The 27,002-nt window shown below is 46.8% G+C and overlaps 1 protein-coding gene across 2 annotated transcripts; it reads right to left on the reverse strand.

Moving 5' to 3' along the window:
- Positions 1-12,580: 12,580 nt before the first annotated feature.
- Positions 12,581-25,663, reverse strand: PHYH (phytanoyl-CoA 2-hydroxylase). Of its 2 annotated transcripts, XM_009985871.2 has the most exons (9): positions 25,553-25,663; positions 21,620-21,675; positions 20,935-21,045; positions 20,651-20,816; positions 19,879-19,960; positions 17,926-18,107; positions 16,715-16,864; positions 15,206-15,337; positions 12,581-12,634 (listed from the first exon to the last, which is right to left on the reverse strand). In XM_009985871.2, exons 1-9 carry the CDS (start codon positions 25,643-25,645, stop codon positions 12,581-12,583), a joined length of 1,026 nt encoding a protein of 341 aa, XP_009984173.2. In that variant the 5' UTR covers positions 25,646-25,663. The 2 variants fall into 2 exon arrangements, with proteins under 2 accessions (XP_009984173.2, XP_086466519.1); XM_086610393.1 differs by lacking the exons at positions 21,620-21,675; positions 25,553-25,663 and adding an exon at positions 19,007-19,012 and having other exon boundaries at positions 20,935-21,038.
- Positions 25,664-27,002: the final 1,339 nt, after the last annotated feature.

Below are 27,002 nucleotides of genomic sequence, written 5' to 3' on the forward strand. Positions count from 1 at the left end.
CACACATTTCTGTACTGGAATGCCAAGAGGATTCTGGTTTTAATGATGAATGATCAGGAGAGTCAATTTCTGATGAGAAGGGCATCCACAAAGTTTCCACCGGGCCACTGCATGGATATTCAGCTTTGGTCTATGTAAAAATGACTGAAAAAGGCTGCATATAAAATACACATTTATGCTTATTCCTTGTTACTAACGACTTGTTTACAACATTTAACCTAGAAAAGAGACATCTAGAGAGGAATTTGTACCCAGAAATCTCTAGGGATCCCACAGTTTATGTTGAATGGCTGGTGTAGAGTGACTCACCAGAATTTTAAGTGACAAATCATCACGAACCGTGAGGACTGCAGGCTCCATAAGCACTTGGGAAGTTAATACTGTGGTGTGTAAATGCCAGCCTGCCAAGGTTTTTCAGCTGTTGGCTGAAAAGTGGTGCGAGAGGGTTGCACCCACGGAGCAGCCTTCGTTGGCTCCAAAATTACTCACCTTGAACCCGTAAGGACAGATGTCAAAACATTTGGACACAAATGGGTTTTGTGTCCAAAACCCTTGAGAGGCTTTGGCATCGCAAGCCAGCGGTGTTTGCACTGCAGGCTCTCGGGAGCCCTTTCCCTATTGCACAGCCCCTAATGGGTTCCCAGCACCATCCACACTACGACGCCTTTACAGCTACAAACCTGCAGCTCCCACTTGGAAAAGCATTTTAATGAATCTGGCACTGTTTTGTGAATGGTTTTAAAGAGCTGAGCAATTATGTGTAATGGCTTTTACTCTTTTTTTGGCATTTTACATTTTCCTGAAATCTTTCCCAGTCATCACCATGTCAGCCTTGGCTGCTGACACAGCTGCGTGGGGACAGTAGCTGTCTCGGACCAAGCAGGACAAGGTCTCCACGGGGTTTGCTGCTGAGAAGGGCTGTCTTCATACAGGCGTTTCTCTGAACGCACATCTCTGTAGGGATGCCTGTGGCACTTGGCCAGTTTTTCCTGGGCGTGATCCTTCTGCTGCCCCGTGGGATCACAGGGTATTTTTAAGTGCCTAAAACCACTAATACCTCAGTGATTTGGTGAAACTGCCACCAACAGCCTCACGTGTCCCAGTGGCCTTGTCGATACGTTTTATTTGCTTGCACAGGGGCTGGAAGAGAAATAAGTTACTTTCTTTGAAGCAACTGGACAGATTTACCTCCGTATTCTGCAGCCCTCAGCTCCAGCTGGTGCTTTTGCTGGGCAACTTTGCTTGGCATGTTACATTCATTTCAGTCCCATGTCAGTACCATTTGATGGGTGAAGTGTCACTGGTAGGTGACTAAGTACATAACTGTGACGTTGCTTGGCCGTGTCTCCTGTTGGTTCTTCACTCAGAGTAAATACAGTGCACAATAAAACACTCCCTGGATTTGTGTGGTGTCATTTCTCTGAGGAAGAGTTGCTTGTTCCACATCTTAATTTGCCTGAGAGCTGTGTGCTGAATCACCAAAAGGAATTGGTTTGTGGTCCATGACTCCGGCTGCCACAGTTTTCTTATTCAGACCAACAGAAGTTCCTCACCTGGAGTCCACAAAACCAGCATGAAATTCCACATCGGTGTCAGCCTTCAGCCAGCACGGTGAGAGCTTCAGGCTTTCTCCAGTTCCTGTCTCTTTGGCCAAAGGAGAGGAGATTTCTGCAGAAATTCAAGTGTCAAAGGTAGAGTGATGCTTTATCTTCACAAATGCCTCCAGGACTGTAAGGTGTAGGAAAGGCATGCACCTCCTGGGGAGCCGAGGAATTAAAGCAATGCTCTCGATTCATCCTTGTGTGTAAAAGTAGGATGAGGAAACCAAGGCCCGTTGCTTTGCTTAAACCCCAGCAGTAAACAAGGAGTGGGGTAGGTTGATGTGTTGGATTTTATGCGCCTCAGTCTGGTTTTGGAGATACTTTTCTTGTGCCAGAGATGGCTCCAGCCCAGCAGAAGCAGGCAGGAGGGGAGCCTACCCGCTGGGCCACACTGCAAAAGCAAAACTTCACTGAGAATATAGTGCTGAACGTGTGTTCTCAGAGCCACTATTAAGATTTGCAGGGTAGTGAGGTGATAAATCAGCCCTTTTCCGAACCAGGAAACGTTCTCCTGTCTGCAGGGGTCTTCATCCAGCTACAAAGTACCCTGCATATATATGGGAATGGGAAGGAAGATATCCAGCTTCTCATAATAACCTACAAAGTCAGGCTTGGTTTTCAGATACGTGCAGCATCCTGCCTCTCCTCAGCCCTTAGCTGCTGCTGAAATGTTTTTAAAGTGCCTCACCCTGCTGCCATAAATTGTCTTTCCTTGGATTTTCCACTTTGAGGAAAAATTAAACCTTTAGTGTTTTCTCCTTCTGCGCTAGTCAGTTTAGGTTTATTAACTCTCAATTAAATATCAGCTTAAGGAAAACTTCATACTCTTTCACAATAAATACACTACTGAAGACCCTTCCTTTTTGCCCATCAGTTTTTCACAGCAGAGCCCGTGCAATGGTCTCTTGGGTCATCACGTGCATCTCACCCAGCCATTTCACATCATTTTGTTTTTCCCAACCCACTTGCTGCCTGGCTTTTCCCTCCCAGAATTCAGTATGTGTGGGACAAGAGTGCAGGCAAAGCTCTTCTCCTTTTATTCTCATTTCCCATGCGAAGCTGTGTCGCAGATCCTGTTTCAGTTTGCCCTGAAATGTCCATGTGGGAGATCCTCCAGGTGCAACTGGGGTCCTGCACTGTTGGCTGAGAACACAGCCAGGGCAATCAGTGCTCTTCTATTTATACAACTAACAGAGACTCCGAAATGGCGAAAGAACCTTTGTCCATGGTCCCTTAGGCAAAAACTCAAAACCTTATTTTAGAATGACACGCAAATGCAGAGGAAGAAAGAGGAGCCGTCCCTCACCTGCTCCCCAGTCCTGCCAACCACACCAGGAGGGCTCAGTGGCAGGAGAACCAGGACTGCTCTCGGCTGCTCTGCCCTGCACTCCATCTCCCAAATATCCTGCAAGACAGGCAGGATACAGGCAGTTGTTATTTGGGTTTGGAGTGACTTTCAGCTGCAGCGTCCTGACGTTTTTCTCAGACCAAACACCTTCCCAGGGTTCACTTCTTTGGTTATTCAACCTCATACCCATCAGCAGAATTTCTGAACCATAAAAATAATATAACGCAGCCACCAAACATGGTTTTGCTCTAATTTAATCTTTATTTCAAAAATAATAAAATCCATGTCTTCATCAGTTGAACTAATGACTTCCCATGCGAGCTCATACTGAAATGTGCAAGAAACTGATTCATTGTGTTTACTTTGCATGGGAGAAGGATGTTAGAAACCTCAGAAACGTAATCATGCATAGAATCTTATAGTGGTAATATTAATTTCATCCAACTATAATAATTATCATAATTCTATTAAGCTTATTAATACTCTAACATTAAGAGAGCATCAGCTCAAAAGTGTATCAAGAGAGAGTAGAAAAAAAATAATCAAGGAGTAAAGCACATCTCTCATCATCACTTTTCTTTGATTACCTAAAATAACCACAGCAAATCTGGTTTTGTAGGTCAGGTGTGCTTTGAAGTACATCAGCTGTTCGACCTCAGTGCAGCTATTTTGAATTGGCATAAAAGGGTGTTGTAGCGCAGGGTTTGAGTAAGTTTCTCACACAGAGGGCCAAAAGCACATAAATCAGCCTGCTCGGAAGCTGGTGCTCAGACACACTTTTTCCATCCTGGTCTTCCAAGGCCATGTTAAAGATTAATTCCTTTTCCTTGCACTACCCTGGACTCAGCACTGGTGAGGCCACACCTTGAATACTGTGTTCAGTTTTGGGTCCTCCACTACAAGACAGACATTGAGGTGCTGGAGCGTGTCCAGAGAAGGGCAACAAAGCTGGTGAAGGGTCTGGAGCACACGTCTTGTGAGCAGCAGCTGAGGGAACTGGGGTTGTTTAGTCTGGAGAAAAGGAGGCTCAGGTGAGTCTTTATCGCTCTTTACAACTACCTGAAAGGAGGTTGTAGCAGGTGGGTGTCAGTCTCTTTTTCCAAGTATTGAATGATAGGACAAGAGGGAATGGCCTCAAGTTGTGCCAGGGGAGGTTTAGATTGGATACTAGGAAAAACTTCTTCACTGAAAGGATTATTGACCACTGGAACAGGCTGCTCTGGGAAGTGGTTGAGTCACCATCCCTGGAGGTGTTTGTAAGATATGTAGCTGTGGTGCTTATGGACATGGTTTATCAGTGGACTTGGCAGTGGTAGGTTAATGGTTGGACTCAATGATCTTAAAGGTCTCTTCCAACCTAAAGAATTTTATGATTCTATGACCTTTGTTGTCCTCTTCCAAACACTTTGCATCAAAACAAAAACAAACCCCACACCAAAACCAAAAAACAAAAACAAAACCAAACAAAACTCCACCCAAACAAATAATAAAAAATACTTAGAAGCCACCACCTTTGGATACACCATGTCTCCCTTCTACATGACAATGTGAACCCTGGGACTTTTCTCATCGTAATCCAGCAGCCCATTGGAAAAATTTCATCAAGAGATTCCAGAAACCAAGGAAGAGTGGAAATAATTCAGTAAAATTAGAACAATACCAGTTTCTCAGTGTAGAACAAGAGATGCAAAGGCGGTTACTCATTTTCTTTCTTGAAGGTAGGACATTCAGTATACCTGATGTGTGTTTGCCTACAAGCCTTGCTGATCACTTATAAAGACTCATTTACAAAGAATCAGAATGATCTACTGTGCTTTCTGGATCATCTTTGTACATCTCAAAGATAGCTCAGCTTCCCCAGTTGCACCTCATACACACATGTGATAGGACTTCTCTGCTCACTTTCTCTTTCGACCTGCAAACCCCTATGAGAAATTCCTATTTCACAACTAAAATATTCTTCATTTGCTTTCTAAAGTTGAATTCAAAAAATTAAGAATTTCTCTCCACTGGAGAGAATGGAGAGGAGCACAAGGGAGCCCCACAAGTGTTGCCTGATGCCACCTCTGCAGTGTCAAGTCCAGCCTCCCGCTCCAAGCACAGCCATCACCAACCCTGGGCCTGGCCAGGAAGTATCCTTGCCTAGGAGAAAAATATTGCTTGAAATTAAACTCTGGTCAATTGTTTATCATCCAGTTTTCTTCTACAGGAAAGTAAACATGCTTGCCTGGCAGGAACAAATTCAGAGAAGGAGAAAGCGTCTTAGACTTCACAAGAAGAGAGAAAAATGGTTGATCAGTGTGAACAAAGACCAATTTGTAACAGAGAGATTCTCAGACACAGATTGTGTTATATTGTACCCACCAGCCAAAATGTTGTCCCCATATGCACACCCTCCCCAACCCCCTGGGCTGCTCTACCTCCCACTTTGGATAGCCATGAGGCTTCAAGGGCTCCTTGCAAGTCCCTGGCTGCATGGCCAGGCAGCCATTGTCCTGGTTGGCCCTCTCCGTAGCAAGGAGATGTGGTTTGCTGGCCAGAAGGGGAAATAGTGCAAGTCCTGATGCATGGAGTGGTGAGAACTCAGGTTACCTGAAACACGAGGAATGTGGGTTGTTGCACTGAAAAGACTCTTCATCCACTTTAGATATGACATAGAATTGTCCTGGGGAACATCATGTCACTTTTGACGGTATTGTGTCCCAAGAAGCTGCTCCAAAGCTGCAGGTGAATCACTGTCTCTAAGCAAGCTCCTTGCTGGCACTCAGTTCTGAGGCCAAATGTGTTTAAATCTCACTCTATGGCACAGTCAGACCCCAAACATGGTTCTTGGGTCCATAGCTGCTGTGCGGAGTTGTTGGGAATGGCATGGACAAACTGAATGTTGTAATAACTCAACGTACTCTGTGCCCGCACACAAGCTGGACACCTCAGAATACGAAACAGCTCGGGCCTCAGCTCTGCTGGATTGCAAAAGAGTAAAATCCACTTTGAAAAAAAAGTGTAATGTAGTTACTTAAACTTCCTTTTTCCCCTCATTTCTCTTACACGAAACAAGACTTCGATCTGCAGCACTAGAAGCCAAAGCCAGGACAAGCAAAGGATCTTCTCTGTATTTATTGTCCCCAGGGAGCACTTGTCTTCAACACATGTGAAATGTCAAGTCAAAAAAAAAAAAGTGTCTTAAACAATGGTGCTTCGTGCAAGTGCGGATGGCTGAATAAGCAGCCGGGTGTCTGATTTTTCTATGTTCCTTTTTGAAACTTGAATGCTGCTTTTAAAAAAATGGTTGAAGGACAGTTAACATGGTGCAAAGACCTAAACTGCAGAAACATATTAAATTAGGAGGAAAGAAAGTTTTAAATGCAACATGCGGTTAGATATAACCGCACTTCAATTTAGGAGGCACACACGTATCTCCCAACGTGTGATCCCAAACATCTACAGCAAACCGAACGATAAGAAACATATCCCACCAAGCCAGGGCTGAACTAAAATGCACTATTCCCAAAATAATTTCGTGTATTTCGGAATTGTTTTTCGTTCAATTCAGCTCATGTAACGTTTCTAAAAGGCTAAGCATAGTTAATTACATGCTAACCCAGGCATACGTAACAACTTCTGCATTTTCCTCTCCCTAGACCTCTGCTTACCAGGATTTGGAAGTTTATTTATCAAAAAAAGTAGGCAGATCTATACTGTAAACTAACTGTTGATGGGGTTTTCATGAAGGTGGACCTAGTATCAGTGGTTTTATCCCAAATAAAAACCAAATACAAACAAACCACATATACATCCTGCCATAGGATGCTCACCAGCGCTTTCTCTGCTGCAGTGTCTGCCAAGGCATTGCCCAAGATGGATAACTGCCAGGGCAGCAGCTCGAGAGCTCTGTGAAATCTCCTATAACCACCTGTGAATTTCCAACACAACCTGACTTTTGTAGTTTTCCAAGATCCAGAACAAGCTAACACATGAGGAATTGTAGCTACACATTACATACATCGGTATACTTTCTTCTCTTACGAAAAGTGATGGGAATCTGCTCCTGATAACTATTCCAACATGAAGACAAAGTACAAATCCATCTGATGTTGGATGCATGTATTAAAGTAGGCCTGTACAGCACGGAGCATCACAGAACCTCCCAGAAGTGTTAGTTTGGCCTGCCCAGCTTGGACATTGCCTTCACCTTGGCATTAAAACACATATGTATCCATAAATCTCTGCCTGGTCCTCCCACTCCTTAAGGCTTTTTACCTCTGGCAGAGCACAGTACCTGAACAACTCTTCATCCTCCCTGAAATCACGCACTTAATTAAATGTTTTTCAGACTGAACAAAGTTGGGCTGGCAGATCTCATCTCTCATTGTCGGAACTCCTAAAGAACACCTTCTTGTTACAGATCCTCACAAATTTCTTTTTGCAAAGCAGAGGGAACCAGAGAAGCCAGAGCATGTTTTAGCCATGTTCAGCCATATTACTCTCCTCAAAGACACTGCTGCTACGGAGGAAGATATCCAGCAACACCATGCACATCCACGTTGAGAAAGTCCAGCTTCCTCCAGCTTCCCAGAGCTCCCTTGGGATGCTGCTGCACACAGGACCCCCCCGCACCTTAGGCAAGTGCCCTGTCCTTAAAGTGCTCAATGATGTCTTCGTCAGAAATGAGTTTCCTAATGAGCAGATACCCATTGTCTTCATAGAACTGTCTTTGCTCTGTGGTGAGAACATCGTTGTCCAGGGCATAGCTGAGACACAGAGGAGAAATGCATTAGTAGGACTGGGCAGAGTGACGGGAGCACCGATGGTGAGATCCATCGGGAGGACAGTGCCATGGGTGGAATCAGCTGGTGAGGACTGTGCCAGGGAGGGAATCAGCTGGGGAGGACAGTGCCATGGGTGGAATCAGCTTGTGAGGACACTGCCATGGGGGGAATCAGCTGGGGAGGACTGTGCCATGGGGGGAATCAGCTGGGAAGGGCAGGGTGGCTCCAGCCAGCATCTGGGGAAGAATCGGTGAGAAACTCTCCCCACAGCAGACATCAAGGGCACTTGGAAGAAAATAATTAAAAGTAAGTAGCAATTCAAATTCAATGTTTGATTTTTAATTTTCGTATGAATTAAGATACAATTTACTGAAACATCCTTGACTGAGCTGAGCACGAGCTGCTGCTGGAGCAGGAGCAGTTATCTGGGATACAAATTAAGGAATATACACTCGGACACAATAGGGTATGAAAACATTACTGCAGAGCAATTAAACCCCTCCCAACACTTGACAAAGAAAGCACGAAGAAAGGAGACCTCCAGTCCATTTTAATGAGTTTAAACAAACACTGTGAAGGAACGGGAAGGTGTGGGAACAGGAGAGCTTGTTGCTAGAGGCTGGGAAGTAGGTGAAGAAAGTTCAAGCATGCTTCTACATGCTCCCTTTCCCGTACTCTGCTCATTCACAGCTGCCAGCAGCTGCCATGATGGCTGCAGGGACATGGTCAACAGGGCTGCAGAACCCAGCACTGGCATGCTCGGCCACGCACCACGGCTGTGCTGACGTGGGTGGTTCGCTAAGTCAACCAGCGTGACAGCTCCTGTCCTCTAACAGTGCCCTGCTGGGAAAGAAACAGCCTGGAGGGGAAATCCTGGAGTAGGGAGAGAAGGAAAAGTGAAGCTAGCTTAAAAATGGGGAGCTGCCAAGAGAGGTTGCAAAGGCCTTCTATTCCTCTCAAGTTGGGACATGCTTAAAAACTATATATTTGATGTACATTGTCCTTAGCAGTGCACTTACTGCTCTCATCTGCCTACATTAACTCTGTGAGTGATATCTGAGAGGAGATAAATACTGAGATTGATTGTGGATCTAACAGACCTGCAGTGCAGTTCAGAAGATGATTTTTGACATTTTTACACATATCCTGTGTTGCCACCACGCCGTAGAGCCTCACCATTCCCGCAGAGTGGACTTCAGCCCCACCATGGCACAGTTCAGACCAGCTTGTGCCATCAGTGTGACAGTCAGTTCATCCTCACTTTCCCCTCGAGCTCTACGCTGTGAAGCAGACGCTGCTAAAAGGTGGGGTTTGTCCTGCTGGAATTTGCTGTCCCCTCATCTTTCCCCTCTCCCTGGGCCAACTTCCCAGCCTGCAGCTCAAGGCACTTGCTGCAGGAGGGAAGTTGGAGGTAAGGCTCTTGCTGCAAGGACCAGGAGCAGACTGAATGCAGCATATCCTCATTAAGAACTGGGGTCAGCTTTCCTTCAATCTCTTCTGACTCCAAAAAAGGTGGAGGTCACAGGCTGAACACGGTCCTTCTCTTGTCAGGACTCTTCCTTTTTTTCTCACGAGCTTTTCAGAGGTTAGCAAAAAAAAAAACAAAAACCCCTTTCTGATGGAAATAGCTTGATACTTTGGGATTGCAAAAAATCAATGAGGGATGGGCAGTGTTTTCGGGAACAGCACTCGGATTCTTGTACTTGTTCTTCACGGAGCTGTGGCACGCTGGGCGGGTTTCCTCCTGGAAAAAAATTAAGCTTCGGGCAGCAGGTGACTTGATTAATTATTGCTTTTCCTTTCCTCCTCCCTTCCTGCTGCTGTGGTGGTAGTTCAAAGAAGAGGGAGTTTGGACCTGAAGGCTGACAAGATTTTGCAGCTCCCCTGTGGCCGCAGCTCCCTCTGCAGACACCCTCCTGACATGCCCAAATCAGCTGCGCTCTTCTGCCAGGAAACCAAACCCTAAGAGATACATGGTGGTTGTGATTTTGGTTTTCACCAGAAAGCCAAGTGCTGGAGACTGAGATGAATTTCTAGCTGTGAATTTCCACTGGTGGGACATGTGCTTTGGAAACCCGTGACTGCAGAATCTCTGCTGGATGGGATCGACGGGGACAGGAACAAAAAAGTACTTACCAGGTAGATTCCTCACTCAGGGGGTCACATTTACATGCATTGATGAAGTTCCCTTTGGACTCCAGTCCTTGCTGAAACATCTTGTGGGAAATGCTTGTAGACCCTTACTTGCCCAGGGACATGATTGTGAACCCATGAGCATGTAGATTTGCTGAGAAGGAGCCAAGAAGCCCTGCTGGGTCTGGCTCTGCTCAGGGTCATTCCAGCAGCAGGGATCAGACTCCTTGGCATTGCTAGGATGAAGCTGGGCTGGCCTTGCAGTCGAGGGGAGCTTGCCTAAGCTTAGTCCTCCCCAGGCTCTAGAGTATCCTCGACCTGTTGTTGTAAGGAGTGAGGACATGGGTCTCTCATCAGGTGGGACAATTGCTGAGCCTAGATGATCTGTGAGGTCTTTGATGGGTTTGTTCTTTTGAAAGAGAAAATTTAAGCTAAATCCGTAGGCAGAGATGTGCAAATTCTAAAAACAAAGCCAAAGTTCTTCCTTTCCTGCTCTCTCCCAGCCATAGCAAGATTGCTGATCTCCTCTCTCAACCGAGTGACCTCCCGAGCTGCAGGATAACAGAGCAGAAGGAGCAGTGAGAGCCCATCAGCACAGCCTTTGGTGCTGTTTCGGCACCTTCTTCGAGTGGAAGGGGGGAGTGGAAAAGAGCTGTGGATTGATGTTTTGCACTGGGGTATTCAACGGTGCACCCACTGCCAGGATTTGTGAGCGTTGGAAATAACACAGCACAGCCCTTGAACGTAGTTTTGCTCTGATTTAATCTATCTTTCAAAAAATAGGTTCTGAGAAATTCCGTCTGGAAACAGAATCTGCTGGACACCTGTAGCTTTTCTCCGTGATCACAGCACCCTCTGCAGTCAGCTCAGCTGCAGCAGTAACACCAGACGGTGAAGTCTCCCCAGGAATCCTGTGTTGTGAACCAGACGGGATACTCTTAAGTCCTCACAAAAATCCCAAGGAGAGCATCAGCTAGGTTGTGAGCCGGAGCTCAGCAAAGTCAACAGAGAAGCCTCCAACTCACTGGAAATCATTGACTCAGGCCCATGCAGCAAGCAAAGACCAGGGTGAGAAGGTCCAAGTCTGGAGAGGCATCTATAACACATCTTCCCAAAAGAGGGATCAGTGCCAAGGTTATGTAGAGGGCAAGGGAAGAGGTGCAGGAACCAGGATACTCAAAATCACCCACTGAGCAAGGCTGAGGGCCTGTCCTAAAATCTCCTCCTCGTCAGACTTCTTGGTGTTGTGGTCAAACCAGAGGCTACCACGAGGCAGGAACCACAGCCCAGACACCTCACCCACCACCGAGGGTTTAGGACCAATGCAATAACTGTGCTCAAACCTCACCTTGTGTAAAAAGCATACAAACAAACAGAAAACCTATAGATGCTGCAGGAAGATGAAGTGCAAAACCCCCCTCCACGTTACGTTGTCATGTGTCAAGTGGCTGCAACAGCTTTGACTTGCAGCCACTTGTCCAGGCAGACCCGGGGGAAGAAGTGTTTGAGCCTTGTGGGTTGAGGGCAGGGCTGCACTTCATCTCCTCTCTCAACCAAGTGACCTCCCGAGCTGCAGGATAACAGAACAGAAGGAGCCGTGAGAGCCCATCAGCACAGCCTTTGGTGCTGTTTCGGCACCTTCTTCGAGTGGAAGGGGGGAGTGGAAAAGCGCTGCGGATTGATGTTTTGCACTGGGGTATTCAACGGCGCACCCACGGCCAGGATTTGTGAGCGTCGGAAATAACACAGCACAGCCCTCGAATGCAGTTTTGCTCTGACTTAATCTATCTTTCAAAAAATAGGTTCTGAAAGCAAAAGAACCTTTCAGAAACCAAGGAAAAACATTGAGGAAGGCGAGAGGACCATTTCAGTGCACGTTGCTCCATCCTGCCACTAGTGCATCCTGAGGAGCATCTAACTGCCTCTTGGACCTGGCAGCACCAAAAGGCCCCTTTTCCCAGACCCACCAGACTCAAAGGAGGACTCCCTCCTTCCACACAGCCTCGGGTCGGTTGCACAAGCCCAACAGGAGGCTGGTTTGCTGGCCCAGTAGCTCCCAACCCTGTCAGCCACATATTTCACTTGCGCCAGCACTGCTCCGTAACACATGACACGACACCAGGTCATGTTTGAGGAACTCTACTAGTGATCATGTTCCAGCCCATTGATCCCATTTTTCTATGTGTTGCAGCTTCTGCTTTATCCAGTTCCTTACACTGTTGATTCTGCTGGTACTAATATCTCCATCTTCGTTGGATGTGCTAATGACTTCCCATGTGAGCTCATACTGAGGGCTTGGCATGAAACTCTGATTCATTTTTGAGTAGAAAAGGAAGTTGGAAACGTTAAAAAACATACCCTTGCATAAGATCTTACATAAAATCTTATGTTAGTAGAGCATCATTCCAAAGGTAAGTCAAGTAAGAAACTTTTAAAAAATAAGAATTAAAACATCAAGAAAATCAAGGTGATCTTTCAAGACCTTAATTCTTTGATTGTCTAAGATAACCGCAGCAAATCTCTGTTTTTCTAGGTCAGGTTTTCTTTGATGTACATCAGCTGTTCAACCTCAGTGCAATTATTCTGTATTAGCATGAAAAGATTTTGTGATGCAGCATTTGGCTCAGTTACCAATACAGTGGTCAGTAAAGCACACAGGATTCTGCCTGCTGGGGCAGGGAAGCTCATTCTCAGGCACTTGTTTTCCATCCTGCTCTTCAGAGGTTGTTCTACAGGTTAATTCTTTCCCCTTGCACAAGCCGTGCTCGGAAGTTCCAAAGATCCTTCAAAAACAAAAATGAGACAAAGGAAAAGCCTTAAGGGCCAGCAAAAATGGCAACCATGATTTCAGTTTACAGAGGTGGATATAGATAGAACATTTTCAGCTTAGCTACCTACCCATAAAAACATATCAAAGCAACTTACTGAACATCACGTCAAATCCTACATACCAAGAACAAAAATACAGCACAAACTAAGGAAGAGGTGTGACCTCCACCCCCAGGAGACAGGTTGTTGGCAGGTATCACAGATGGAAAGATGCCCATGCTTCAATTCTGGAAGGCAGCAGAAGAGGAAACATGAGCAGCACAGAGAATATTACCCTTGCAGAAGTCACCCTTGCCTGCTCGTGCACACAATGCCTCCCTTGTACGCCTTTGAGGGATCAAGTGAGCTCACCAACTGACTACACCTTGCATGCTGCTCTCTGCGAGCGAGTGATATTCCTTGTGCAGCAGAAACCAGCAGGAAAAAACAGATGTGAATGCAAGCCCTTAGCCAGAAATCAGGTGCTGGGCAGGCATTGCTGCAGACTGTAAAGCGGAGAAGACCACTGCTGTTTGCTTCATGGAGGTAAGTCTTGGGCAAGCTCCTACCTCGGTTTCCCTGTGTGAGGATTACTTAGTTCATATCACTAGTCCTGTGAAGGTGAAACATAAGAGCTGGGCACTCCTTTGGGAGAAAGCTCCGACTCTGGTTAAAAAAAGCTTAAAGCTACATGAAAACACACAGAATCATCTGAGGCTTGTATGGGCACACACTCAAAACAAGAGCAACGAAGCTGGTGAAGGGTCTAGAGCACAAATCTTATGAGGAGCAGCTGAGGGAACTGGAGCTATTTTGCCTGGAGAAAAGAAGGGTCAGGGAACACCTTATCGCTTTCTACAACTACCTGAAAGAAAGGAGGTTGTAGTGAGGTGGATGCGGGTCTCTTTTTCCAAGTAACAAGTGATAGGACAAGAGGAAACACCCTCAAGTCGTGCCAGTGAAGGTTTAGATTGGATATTAGGAAAAATTTCTTCACCAAAAGGGTTGTCAAGCATTGGAACAGGCTGCCCAGGGAAGTGGTTGAGTCACCATCCCTGGAGGCGTTTAAAAGACGTGTAGATGTGCTGCTTAGGAACATGGTTTAGTAGACTTGGCAGTGCTACGTTAACGGTTGGACTCAATGATCTTCCAGCCTAAACGATTCTATGATTCATTTCCACTCACAAGAGGTAGAGGCTCACTACGCATCGCTGTGGATTTCACTGTGTACCTAAATACCTCCAGGAATCAAAAGTCAAGCAAACTGTAACTTTACAGACAACATGTAAGATCAGGCTTGCAAAACACAGCTGGGATCTCCCACTACACCCAGGAACACTGTGGGAAAAACCAAACCAAACCAAGAACCTCAAAGGTGAAAAAGAAAGTCCTCTCCTCCAGAATGATGATCTCCTCGATGATCTTGAAGGTCTCTTCCAACCAGACGATTCTATGATTCTATGATATTGGCTGTGCACGTGTTTGAGAACTGCTATGGATTAAGAAATTCAGAATATTTCCACCCCAGTAACAAAATTTATTTTTTTTTCAGAGGCTGGATCCCTGAAGAATTTAGTTTTGCTTTCTATTTTACACAATGGTTTCAGTTATTCAGCAAAAGTCCATTACCCTCATTTTTCTGGGGGGGGAGGCAGATGTATATCTCTGCTGGCATACCTGCTGTAGCCTCAAGTCTAAACAATTGATGTGGGATTATATTTAACCAGAAAAATTCAGTCTACTGTTGCAGTCAGATGTGACTTCTTGTTTTAAAAGGAAAATCCACCTGCCATTAGGAGGGGAAACGGTAAGAACTGTGGACAATACAAACTGCCAACAAGCACTGCATTTATTGCACCTTCTTATAACTTCTGAATTCAGGGCAAGAGATGACCACATCTTCCTATTTACATCGTGCAGTTCAAATAGAACTGCAAAGAGCTCTGGTTCAGACACACTCCCCACAACAAATAGGGAACCAGGAGGTGCAGCGAAGGGCAAAGCTTTCATAGACTTCATCTTATCCCTGCCTTGCCACGTTAGCCCTCCTGACTGCTCCCCAGTGGGGAGAAGTCCAGACCTCCTTGAATGGTGCAAGAAGCGCGTGTGAGCAGCCCCACAGCTGAGCCATCACGACAGCAGAGTCCACAGCTCCTCCTCACAGTACATCATCAGTCGCAGCCACATAACAAAGTGCTGATCTAATCTGCACCAGCTCAGCCGGCACTGGAAGGGATGAAGGCGTGCTCACAAAACCCATTTTGACAAATGGAGCTGGAGGAGGAACTTCTAGAGCTCCAGGGATGTGAAGGGGCTGCCCAGAGAGCAAGGAGCAAAAAAAGAGAGCCTTAGGAGCAAAAAGGTCCAAAAAAAGCCTGCCGGTCATCCTCTGAACATCAGGTCTCTTATTCTGCCAAGCACCTCTGCTTGGCACAGCTTGATCTGCCGAACTGGGCACAGCAAAAAGCACAAATCTGTCACATGAGAGTGACTTAGGAACAGGAATGGACCTGGTTTGTAACAAAGGACATATAGCCAAGTCTTACCCTGAGTTCCACGGATGTCGTGTCGTATTTCTTGCGAACCATTTCTACTATTTCTTTCTCCAGGCTCTCTTGGATCGTGTTCTTGACGTCAATGTAGTAGCACTCGGAGCTGGCAAAGTGACAGCTTATACTCTGCATGAGGAGATAGGACATCACTCACTACCACATCGATTACAAATGACTGGTGGAAAAAAATCTTGTGCATCCCAGATCGTGGACACCCCTCCCCTTCCCTACAGGTCATGTCAGCAAATTCCTTCCTCCTTTCTGAGCACTCCGGCTCTCCTGAGTGCATCCCCTTGGAAAAATACTCTTTCTGGAGAAATATTCTTGCTTGCTGATGTGCTCTTCTTCCTTCCCTTCTCTCCCAAACACTTCCCCAGCATGAACTGTACTACTTGATCTCAGAATATTGGCAACTAGAGTGGGAATAGGGAAAGTCAGGGTTGGAGCAGACCTCTGTGTTCAGTAAGGATTCTTACTTTCCATACCCAGTCACATCAACCCATTTATTTTGTAATTAGTTCTTGCTTAAGCAGGGTCTAGAGGAAATAAATAGAAACACCCCACTGGAAAAAGCTGTTCTGTCATTACATGAGCTCTGCCAGCTGCAAGCGACAACATGCCAGATCTCAAAGGGTGCTGGATCACAACCTGGCTCAGAGATCTGCAGGATACTCACTGATTTACCCTAAAGGCAGACAAATGTTGGGATTTGGCACAGTATGAGGAAGCTGTGGTGTTCCTGCAGGATACTAAGCAGGACTATTGCTCTGCTGGCCAGGAAAGAGCCAGTAGGTGAGACTCTCAGTACCTGATGTCCTCTTTGCTTTCAGGATTGCAGAAGGAAGGAATTCTACACCAGTAAACTGCTACTGGGGGCTGAATGCATGGGCCATATAATAGCTGATGCAGGCAAAACAAATAAAAACAGAGCATCCTGTGCTGCAGTGCACAAAGGGAAATATTTGCATTGCTACTAGTGGCTACTCTAGAGGCTACAGTTCCCTTACATGCCTGAATTAATCCACTTCTGAGAAGGATCAGCGCTCCAAAGGAGGGCACTTCTGCCTGTTTCAGTTCAAAAAACTTGGTGCAAAACAAATAGATGATGCACCATCAAATCTTAAATAGAAAAATGGGTTGTGCTATCATATAAATAAATATTATTTATAGGATGACGGAGGCTCCTGCTATCCAGAGATGAGATACCAAGAAGGCACGGAGAATAAAGTTAGCGAAAGCTCCTGATATTTGGGACGGCTGAAAGGGAACTATTGGAAAAACAAGTACAGCCAGCCAGGCTTCAAACATAGGTTCAACATGCTCTTCTCCCAAAAGACAGAGATGTTTAAAAACAAAAAAGAAAGTGTAAAAGTATATTAGGAAGGTAAAAACTCATTTAAAAGTTCATCCATACATTCATAAGCTTGGAAAGTGGGGAGATAGTTTGATTGGTTTTAAAAAAATCAAAAATATCAAAAGGTGTATCAAGAGATGGTTTCCTACCTTTCGGAAACCTGATGTCTTGTTTATCCCAGAGCCGTGAATGAGCAGGGGATGGAAGAACACCGTGTCTCCCTTCTCCATGACAAGGTGAACCCTGGGACTCTTCTCATCCTCATCAAGCAGCCCATGGAAAAGTTTGTTGGCTTTACCCTAGAAAAAAAGGCTGAGTTGAAATCACTTGGTTTAATTGGAGCAAGTGCTGATTCCCAGCGTGAGGAACACAGGGACAGCTACTGATCTGCTTTCCTCTGGGCAGTGTATTTGATATGCCCAACTAAGAGCCTGTCCACTTCTCTACAACTCTTCCTACTTCAAGCCTGAGGTACAGCAAAATAATACTTCTTCTATTTTCTGAAGCTGGATTCAGACAATTAAGAACATTTTTCAGCTGGAGAGAACAAAGATGACCACCAGAGAACCCCACATTTCTGTGACACCACTGGGGTCCAGCCTTCTCCTCGCAGTATAACCATCACCAACACCAGGCCAGGTCAGGAAACATCTGTTCTTAAGAGGAAGGTACTACCCATTTCTCCTCCTCAGGAGAGTGCACATGCTCACCAGGCAGGAACAAGAACAGGAATCATAGAATCACAGAATGGTTTGGGTTGGAAGGGACCTTAAAGATCATCTAGTTCCAACCCCCCTGCCATGGGCAGGGAAACCCTCCACTACACCAGGTTGCCCAAAGCCTCATCCACCCTGGCCTTGAACATTTCCAGGGATGGGGCACCTACAACTTCTCTGGGCAACCTGTTCCAGTGCCTCACCACCCTCTGAGTGAAGAATTTCTTTCTTATATCTAATCTAAATCTCCCCTCTTTCAGTTTAAAGCCATTGCTCCTTGTGCTATCACTACACACCCTTGTAAAAAGCCCCTCTACAGCTTTCCTGTAGGTCCCCTTTAAGTACTGGAAGGCTGCAGAAGGAGTCCTCAGACTCGGCCAGGGCAGTGGAGAATGGCTGAATACGGTAATGCTGTTATGCCACGACAAGCTGGACAATTTCTAGGTGAAGGTGGGAACAGAGGAAAATCTACCCAGGTTACATGGAGTGAGGCCAACCACAGAACTCTCTCTTGAAGCAACAAGTCAGTGTTTGCATAAACAGAAAAACCATCCCTGAAAACCTCAGCTTTGATCTGTGCATCACCCCTCCACAGTGAGCTCTCACCGGTCAAAATGTGGTCCCCAACCCCCCAGCTGTCCTACCTCCCACTTTGGATAGCCATGAGGCTTCAGGGGCTCCTGGTGCGTCCCCGGCTGCACCACCAGGCAGCCGTTGTCCTGGTCGGCCCTCTCCATGGCGGTCCAGGCGCAGACGATGCGTTCCGGGGGCCGGAAGGGGAAATAGTGCAAGTCCTGATGCATGGGGTGCAGAAAAGTCTGTTTATCTGCAACACAGGTTCAAAATATTCAACGGCATCAAACATAACGCAGCTTTTTCCTTCCCGTTAAATCATGGTGCTTATGACACGTACTAAGAAGCTGTTGCTTGCCACTGGAGAGACTTTGAAGACTCGGTGTCTGCTCCAGCCCACCGCTGACTCAGAAGCCAAAAGGGTTATCCTACACCCCATCCCAGGATGGACCAAGAGCACAGTGTGGCTCTTGGGTCAGCAACAGCATGGGGACACAGTGAACACCAGGAGGCTGCCGGGCTGCGCAGTCCCTCAGAAGATGGATTTTGCTGGTCTGCACCACCAACAACCCCCTGCCAAGTTTTCACCATCAACTCTGGCTGCTCTCCACCTTCGTGAACTTTAACCAGCACGGTGTTGCACAAGCCTTTCCCAGTACAAAGACTTTCAAACAGCCGTGCTCTCTGCAGTCACTTGATCTATCACTGTGTTGCAAGCGGAATCAACCCTGCCTGTGCTGCACCCAGCAGGTGTTTACTCAGTGTTCTTTAAAAAAAAAAATTTTAAAAAATCCCAATTTATAGGCTGCAGTCTCCCCAGACAGTCTACCCACCACGCTATTAGCCTTCAACCTAGAAGCTTTTTTCCATGAAGTCTAAACAAAAATAAGTATTTCTAAATTTGTGCTTGTTAATTCTTTTCCCATCATAGAAATGGAAACATTATGACACCAAAACAGTCTTTTATGTATTATTAATATATTTATTTTACCATTGAGTTTGCTCCTCAGATAGATACAGTTAGGATGTTTCCACTTGCACCATTTGCCTTATTATTTAGAATTTGGGCAGCCTCAAAAACTCTACTGAGATCTGCAGCTCTCCTAAAGTACTCCTCAAAGACACTGAATGGAGACCTTGCAAATATGGAGCAGTTTCCTGTTTCTTATCCATTATCGTTTTGTTTTTACTTTAAAAATGTATGGTCTCTTGTTGAATCTCCGAATCAAAATGACACAGCTTTTTGTGGAGTATTTAAGATGACAAGCGGAGATAACCTGAACAAACTCAGTATTTTAATAACTCAAAGTACTATATATCTGCTCAGAAGCTGCACACCTGAGAATAAGAAACGTAGCTCAGGTCTCAACTTCACTAAACCAAAACGGCTTATGCGAAGTCAAAGCTACTTTGAAAACTGTAACACGTTTATTCCGGTTCTCTTCCTCTCTCCCTGCCCAGCACCCCCGTATAAATTACGATCTCAATTTCCAGCAGCAGGAGCCAAAGCCAGGCTTCAAAACTCCTTTTGGCACCTCTTCAAGTATCTTCGTATCAAAGCGCTGAGCATGCAACCACCGACAGTGAGGTCAGGAGCGTATAAACTCCAAGCAAAGGATGACCTCTGGATTTATTGCCTTTTACCGAGGGCCACGGAAGCATTAGTTCTCAACACATTCAAAAGCTGAGCTTAAAAAGCCGTTATGCAGCTGGCCGAACAGGGAGCTTGCTTGCTCGCTTTGAACACGTGAGCGGAGCAGCCAAGACCACCACCATCTTTAGCAAACAAACATCCACTGAACACTGAAAGACAAGAAATGTTATCTCATTAAGCCAAGGTTAAAAGAAAGCAAATTATGACCAAAATGGCCTCATAAATTTTCAAACATAAGTTTGAAAAACTTGGGGTTTAATCTGACTCATTTTTTTTCAAACAGGTTTTCTAAAACACTAAGTTCAATTTGGGCCAGATAGACAGCATACACACATTTTCTCTGTTTTCCTCTTATCCAAGTTCTCCCTACCAGAATCTGGAAGTTTATTTATCAGCATGGTGTGCATTGCCATGATGTTTGGCCCTGTGAAGCACTCCACATATTTGAGGACCTACAGGGAAGAAAACATTAGAAAAATATATTAGAAACATGAAAGACGAGGAAAGAATGCTGAGGAAGCACTGGGACCTAGATGTTTGGCTGAGGACCAGGGTACAGGAGGAGGAGGTCAGGATGGAAGCATGGTGGACAGGAGGCAGGATCCAGCACGGCACACATGGTGGTAGGAGGCCAGGGTAGAAGATGGTGCAGCAGGCTGCTGGGGGGATTTGAAAAGATGGGGAGGGTCATACTTCCACAAAGCTATGGCTTTCAACCACAGCATGAATATTCACTACAAAGGTGGACCTGCCCAGAGAGCAGATGCTTTGCCCGGATAAAAGACATTCAGAAAATGTTGCTGATCTGTCCTGCTAGTCCAGCATGGTTTGGGCTAGTTGCCTTCCTGACTGGCTCGCCCACCACAGGAGCGGAGGAGCACTGCTCTAAGTCTTCTGCCCTGACCACCATCCGTCCCGTGTTCATGCAGAACATTATTAAAAGATGTCTTGATATTCCTTCCTCACATATATACTTATACAAGTGGCATACAGGGACTCTAAGGCATAAAGGATATTGCTTTAGCAGACCCCAAAAAAAAAAAAGCTTCTTCACATAAGCATTAAAACATAGATACATTCGTATATGCTCTTCCACCACCATCCCCCTTTTTGCTGTTTGTTTTTTTTTTTTTCAATTTTACCTCTGGCAGAGTACAGTATCTGAACAACTCTTTGTCTTCCTGGAAGTCCTGCACTTTATTAACTACTTTTTCAGACTGACCATACCGGGATCTCAGGGACTCGTCTTTCATAATCATAGCTCCCAGTGGATTCACCTCTTTTTTACAGATCCTCACAAACTCCTTCCTGCAAAGCAGAGGGAACATCTATGTTGTGACAGTCCAGCTTCCTCCAGCTTCCCAGAGCTCCCTCGGGATGCTGCTGCACACAGGACCCCCCTGCACCTTAAGCAAGTGCCCCGTACCTGAAGCGCTCAATGTCTTCGTCAGAAACGAGCTTCTTAATGAGCAGATACCCATTGTCTTCATAGAACTGCCTTTGCTCTGTGGTGAGGACATCGTTGTCCAGGGTATAGCTGAGACACAGAGGAGAAACATGTTAGTAAGGCTGAGCAAAGCCATGGGACCACCGATGGCGAGACCTGGCAGGAGGACAGTGCCATACAGGCGATCAGCAGCTGCTGGAAAGAATTGATGAGAAATTCTCCCCACTTGCATGTTGACCTCGGCTCTGCAGGTGTGCAGCATTTCCCACGCCCCCACAGACCCAGCACGGTGTGTTCCTGGCTGTGCAGCATCTCTGCCCACAGCCACCCACTGCTTCTGCAGCAGAATTCAAAGCATCCCCCTTGTGCCCTCCCAAGGCGGAGAAGCAAGCAGGAAAGCTGGGATCGGTCCTCAGCAGCTTTACTCTCAACAGAGATACTGAAGACACGAGAATAGTCTCTGCAGTCAGATTACCCACTCAGGCATTTTCAAGATGCGTGGTTCAGCTTTTTTATTAAACTGCAGTTAGACCCAGGAGAATATACCCTTGCAAAACGAAAGGCTACACAACGTCTGGTGATCAACAGGTGTGCTAGGGCGGAAAAAAGAATGGAGTTCTGCAGGTTACTGTTTTTAATCTCTACAAAGAAAGATACAACTTACCGAAACCTCCCTGGCTGAGGATCAGTACTAATTTGGGCTGAAGTAGGAATGCCTGTCTGGGGTGGAAATTAAGGAATATACACTTAAGCACAAAAGAGCATCTATACACATGCAGCCTGAATCCTATAATGTGGTTCATCTTAAAGATAAGCGCTGTGCTGGACATTCAATTCATATCCTTGTTTATTTTGCTTCTAAAAAAATCTTTCCTGCCTTTGGAGTAGCAAGTCTGGCAGAGAACTACAAAACAACAGCATAGTACAGCCTTGGCCATGGCTATAGAAAGTCAGTACAAAATGCCTGAGACTCCAGAGTAGTCCATGGGCCTTGATTCATCTCCCAGAACATCAAGACACTCACTGAGATGATCAGTGGAGATGTTTTATTTGCCCAGTTTCCCTCCCTATGCTCCAGAGAGCAGCCAGACCTACCCAAAACCTGCATTGCCTCCTGAGGTGCTTCTCCGTCTCTCCCCTCCTAACATCTGTGCACCAAATTTGGAGCCAGAAGTCTTATGGGGTGAACGTGGGACTTCACATTCCCACGCGGTGGTGCAAACCCTCACCTTCTCTCCAGTTACTGCAGAGATTAGGTCACTCCAAAACTTGACGGGTGCGATCACAAAGAGAGGAAAGCTATGGGCTTGTCCTCCACCTCAATTGATTTCAACAGGTATAAATAAACACAGTTGTGTTCTATGCAGAGATAGGTGTCCTCATCCACAGAGCAACTAAACCCCACTTGCTAATGAAGCCTTGCAAGAGCTTTGTGTATGGTATTGAAGCCTTGCCCAGGGACAAAGAACATTTTCATGCAGATCTCTGGCTCCGCACATGCATGTTTGGAGACCTCTGTGCTTCAGGGTTTTATGTAAACCAAAGACTTTCCTCTACTGCTCGCCACTACTTTTTCAATGTGCCATAGATGCGTGCATGCTTCATGGAATAAGAAATAGGTTTCATCACAACAGTTGTGTTATGGTCCCTACACCAGGAAGCTTAAACATTAGCAGGTCAAGAGCTGCGTACGGTGGGAGAAGAAACACAATACGTGCAAAAATGTGTAGCAAAAATGATGAGTTAGAGGGAGGAAAAGGTGCTAAGAACTGGATGGAAGACAGAGGGAAGGAAGAGGACATGGGGAAGACCAAGTGGAAGCCACTACAGTGGGTCCCAGAGCAAGGGATTGCCCAACTGAGGGCACTGCTGCTCCACACATCACATTTCAGGTCCAGTTTCAGTGAAAATGGGACTCCTAGCCATTCAGGCTCCCAAACATCTGCAGACAGCTGATGGAGACATAGGCACTAGCTGAACCTCAGCTGATGTGCCCTCCTCAGCACACCTCCACCTCCCAGAAGGGGGGTCAGCAGACAAGTCCCCCAAGAGCTGGACCTCATTCAAACACCTTCCTCCTGGCCTTCACAGCACCTCTTCCTCTCACTGGTTTTGCTTTTGCCACCTTACAATGCTCAAATGACAAGTAGGAGTTGCTTGGACACCTGAAAACAAGAGGTACACAGGCTGATAAGGAGATGCCACCTCCAGCAGCTCATTTTGGTGAAGACATGGGGTATTTAAACCCTTCCCTTCCCCTCACACACATCCTTTTGGGAATAATGTATCCACAGTCACATTATCCAGCTGAGCAGGCAATACAATACTTTTGGAGGGACTGAAGCACAGGCACAGCAAGGTTCAAGATCCCCAGAAGCTCTTTCAAACCATCTCCCTGCAGAGTCTGGAGGGATGGTGCCAACTCCTGCATGTCTAAGACAAGCATGGTAAACTTGTGTAGTTCTCCTAGAAACAATCTCACAGACAGCTGGTGCTCGGTAGCTCCTGGCCTGACAGCCCCCGCTCTGCCAGCAGCATCAGGGTTTGACCTGAAGAAGCCAAACACCCAAATCACTCAAGAGGTGCAGTCGCTTTCTGAATCGCCCCAATTTGCCTGCATTTTAAGGAAACCTTCACTTCTACACTTGGTGTGCTGGGTTTTTTTTCAGTGTCCCAAATCAGGCAGCATCCAAGCTGAATTCACAGCTGTAGGAATGGAGGTCTCCCGCAGGCACTTGTGAAAGTGACTTTTTCTCAGCGGCCTTTCTGCAAGGAAACAAATGCTGCTGTTACCGACACAGCACTTCCCTCTGGCTCCTATGCCAAGCTCACAAGAAAAATCTACCACATTTCACCTTCCACTGCTTTGTCTCCTTCCTGAGGCCACATGCGAGGGCTTGGCAAAGGCAGAATTTTTCCACTGTGGTGTAGAAATAACTCATCTTCCAATAAACCAGTACAACCAACATCATACACCAATCTCTAATATACTGATCCCTAAAAGCAACTCCAGGAGGAAACTGGGTATGTACAAGCTGGTGTTAAGCTCTCTATTACGCAGGTTTAATTTTAAATGATCAGAGAGGATCAGGATGCTCTCTTTTCCAGGTGGGGAAGGTCGGAGCCTGAGGTGAGCCGGGAGAAGGCAGCTAACCCATGCTGCAGGGCTCGCTGGGCAGAGAAGCGGATGCGCAATCTGCACCCTAGCAAGGCAGTGCAGAGACCCTGCGGGCTTGAGCCAGTTCCACACATTTTATGTCTCTATCAAGTCAGACATTTCTATTAAGACATTTCTCCCTTCATAAAAGGAGAGGCATTTTCTGGAAGGAAAATTGACTGTCCTACCCAGTTCACCAAGCCAGAGATGACAACAAAACCACTGCACTAAGGTAACGTATATCAAATAAATTTATTCTTACAAGATTCTGTCATTTATTCTATCCAGACAGCTTTCTTGTTCCAGCTCAATTTCGTCATATATTTCTCCAAAGCTCTTTGCATCAGGACCATCGTAGCTGGATTTAAAAAAAAAACAGCTGTGCAGTGCCTCTCCTTACTTACTTGCTCTCTCTTTACAACCAGGGTGCTTTTCCTAGCATTTATTTCCAATTTTGTGTTCCTACTTGTGCCTTTGTCTTATGGCAGTCTGAGTCAACTACTATCCATCTATCTTCATATTTTTAATACATTCGAAGACTCCTACAAGCTGTTTGATCACATCCTCTTCACCAATTTACTATAATTCAGAGATAACTTGTCAGCATTCAGCTCTCACTGAGAATCAGCAGCATTTTTTAAAATATTTTTTTTCTAAGCAAGATTTATGGCAGCAGCTTTAAAAACACTACAAACAAGCAGTCTCCGTTTAACTTTTGGAAACACAGGACAGCCCAACGTGAAAACTTCTGTCTGCCCTGATTTCCATTCTCTGATCTGTTGTAAAGCTGGCAGCCTCCAACATTTCCACCTCATTTCCCACTCACAAACCAAACCTTCATGTTTTTCCTGCTGCTGGTCTACCAGTCAAGTCTGGACGTCTCAACAAAGTCTGAGACTCACTGTGCAACTGCTAAGCCTCGCAGAGCTTATCTCCCCCAAACCCACAAATCTCTAGGAAGAAAATTCACTGCAGGTAACCCCCCCCACTCAGTGTCGGGGTCGATGTGCCGGGGGGCTGCCAAGAGGCAGCTGGCCCATCAGATGCACATCCCCACGTCTGACAGGTTGCAGGGCTGAATCTCCTGGAAAAAGCACCAGGCAGCAAGAGGTTTTCAGGGTGGGACAGGTGCTGACCCCAAAAACGCCAGTCACAGGGGTTTTGTGCATCCCTGCTCGCCGAGCGGCTGCATGGGGCATGTTCCCCCTGCACATTGCCACCCCATAACCAGGCCACAGGACTGCCACATTGCCCACATGTCCTTCCCGGACCCAGTGTCTCTGTAGGGGAAACCACCAGGAGCCCCTCCTCGGCGCCCGGGCACACGCTGGGCATGGGGAGCGATGCGCAAAGCTCGCGGGGGCGGGGGAAGCCGAGCCCCGACCCCAACGGGGCCAACATCTCGCTCCCCCCACCTTGATCCCACATCAGAAAGGATACAGGAGCAGCGGCTGCTCCTGGCCGTGGGGAGAGGTGCCGGAGGATGGCGTCCAGCCGCGCCGTCGGCCCTGGCAGCTTCCCGAGCCGCTCCATCGCGCCCGGGCAGCCGGAGCGTTCCGTCCCCGGGCTGACACTGCGGGCACAGCCGGGGAGGGGCAGGGCCGTGTTGGCGTCCGCGGCCTTTGCCTCGGCCGCACATGCGCCGGCAGCCGTGCATGCTCAGACAGGCTGCGGAAACGCCGCCGGGAGCCAAGGGCTGGCAGGGTTTGCCGATGGGAGGGCCAGCTGGAAGCTGGGACCTACGTGGGGAAAGCTCAGCTCATGCTTTTGTGCGTTCCGCCCTCCCCTTCCCATATTTTTCTCCGCCAGCAGTTACTGAGCTGCGAGGATTTCGTCAGCCTTGCGCGGAGAGCGGCACTCAGCGCTCTCGGGCACAGACCGTGGCGACGCTGGCACGGATATTTTCTTTATCTCTTGTCTCTAAGGAGACTGCCAGAGCTTGCCTCATCCCTCCATGAATCAGTTTGGAGAGGTTTTTATGGCCCCACTGCCAACCCTGCGTGGTGGCCAGCGTGTTTCCCAAGTAACTCATTTGCACTGATAGACATCTGGGATGTCTGCAGACTGCACCAAATTCGCACCCCAGCCAGGGTGTTGTGCTGGGTGGCCTTTCTGTCCAGCCTTCTGCGACAGCTCTGGTCTGGTGCTTCTGAGTAAGAAAAGAGGGGAAGGAGCAAAAGGAGTCACAGTACAGCACCTGGGGAGGTGGGAGGGGAGGAAAAAACAGCCTGGAGGGGGAAATCTGGGAGAGGGAGAGGGGGAAGAAGTGTAAAAAATAGGCAGCTGCAAATAGAGGTTGCAAAAATAAGCTGTAGAGGCTTGGTGTTCCTCTGAACCTGGGATATGCTTAGAAGTCGTATGTTCAACATACACTGTCCTTAGCACACTCTCATCTGCCTTAATTAACACCATGAGTGCATCAACTGACGCATTTGAGGAGAAGAATGTTAAGGGACTGAAACCAGCCCCGTAACCAAGACCTGCAGCACAGTTCAGAAGATGATTTTTGTCATCTTTGCACATGTCCCTGTTGCCACTGCACCATAGAGCCTCACCACTTCTGCAAAGTGGACTTCAAGCCCCCCGTGTCACGGTTCAGACCAGCTTGTGCCGCTGGTGTGACAGTCAGTTCATCATTAAGCCCCGTGCTGTGAATCAGGCACTGCTGGAAAGTGGGGTATTTCCTGCTGGAATTTGCTGTCTTTCGTCTTTCCCCTTTCCCTGCATCTCTGACCAGGACAGAGCAGGGAGGTGGGGACAGAAGTAAGAACTCTCAGGAGGATGAAGGTGGGAGGAAGGCAGCGTGCTGCCTGCTCCAGGTCCAGCCTTGCAGGCTGCTCTCCCACGTACTCTCCCAGGAGATGGAGAAGTTGGGGATGTGGTTGAGAGA

Source organism: Tauraco erythrolophus, chromosome 4 (genome assembly GCF_009769465.1).
Source record: "Tauraco erythrolophus isolate bTauEry1 chromosome 4, bTauEry1.pri, whole genome shotgun sequence".
NCBI lineage: Eukaryota > Metazoa > Chordata > Aves > Musophagiformes > Musophagidae > Tauraco > Tauraco erythrolophus.

Coding starts and splice junctions, on each gene's coding strand:
- PHYH (XM_009985871.2), bottom strand. CDS start 25,645: ATGGAGCGGCTCGGGAAGCTGCCAGGGCCGACGGCGCGGCTGGACGCC. Junction 20,817..20,934: donor GAAGACATTGAGCGCTTCAG/GTACGGGGCACT, acceptor TCTGCTTTGCAG/GAAGGAGTTTGTGAGGATCT. Junction 19,961..20,650: donor GATACTGTACTCTGCCAGAG/GTAAAATTGAAA, acceptor TCTTCCCTGTAG/GTCCTCAAATATGTGGAGTG.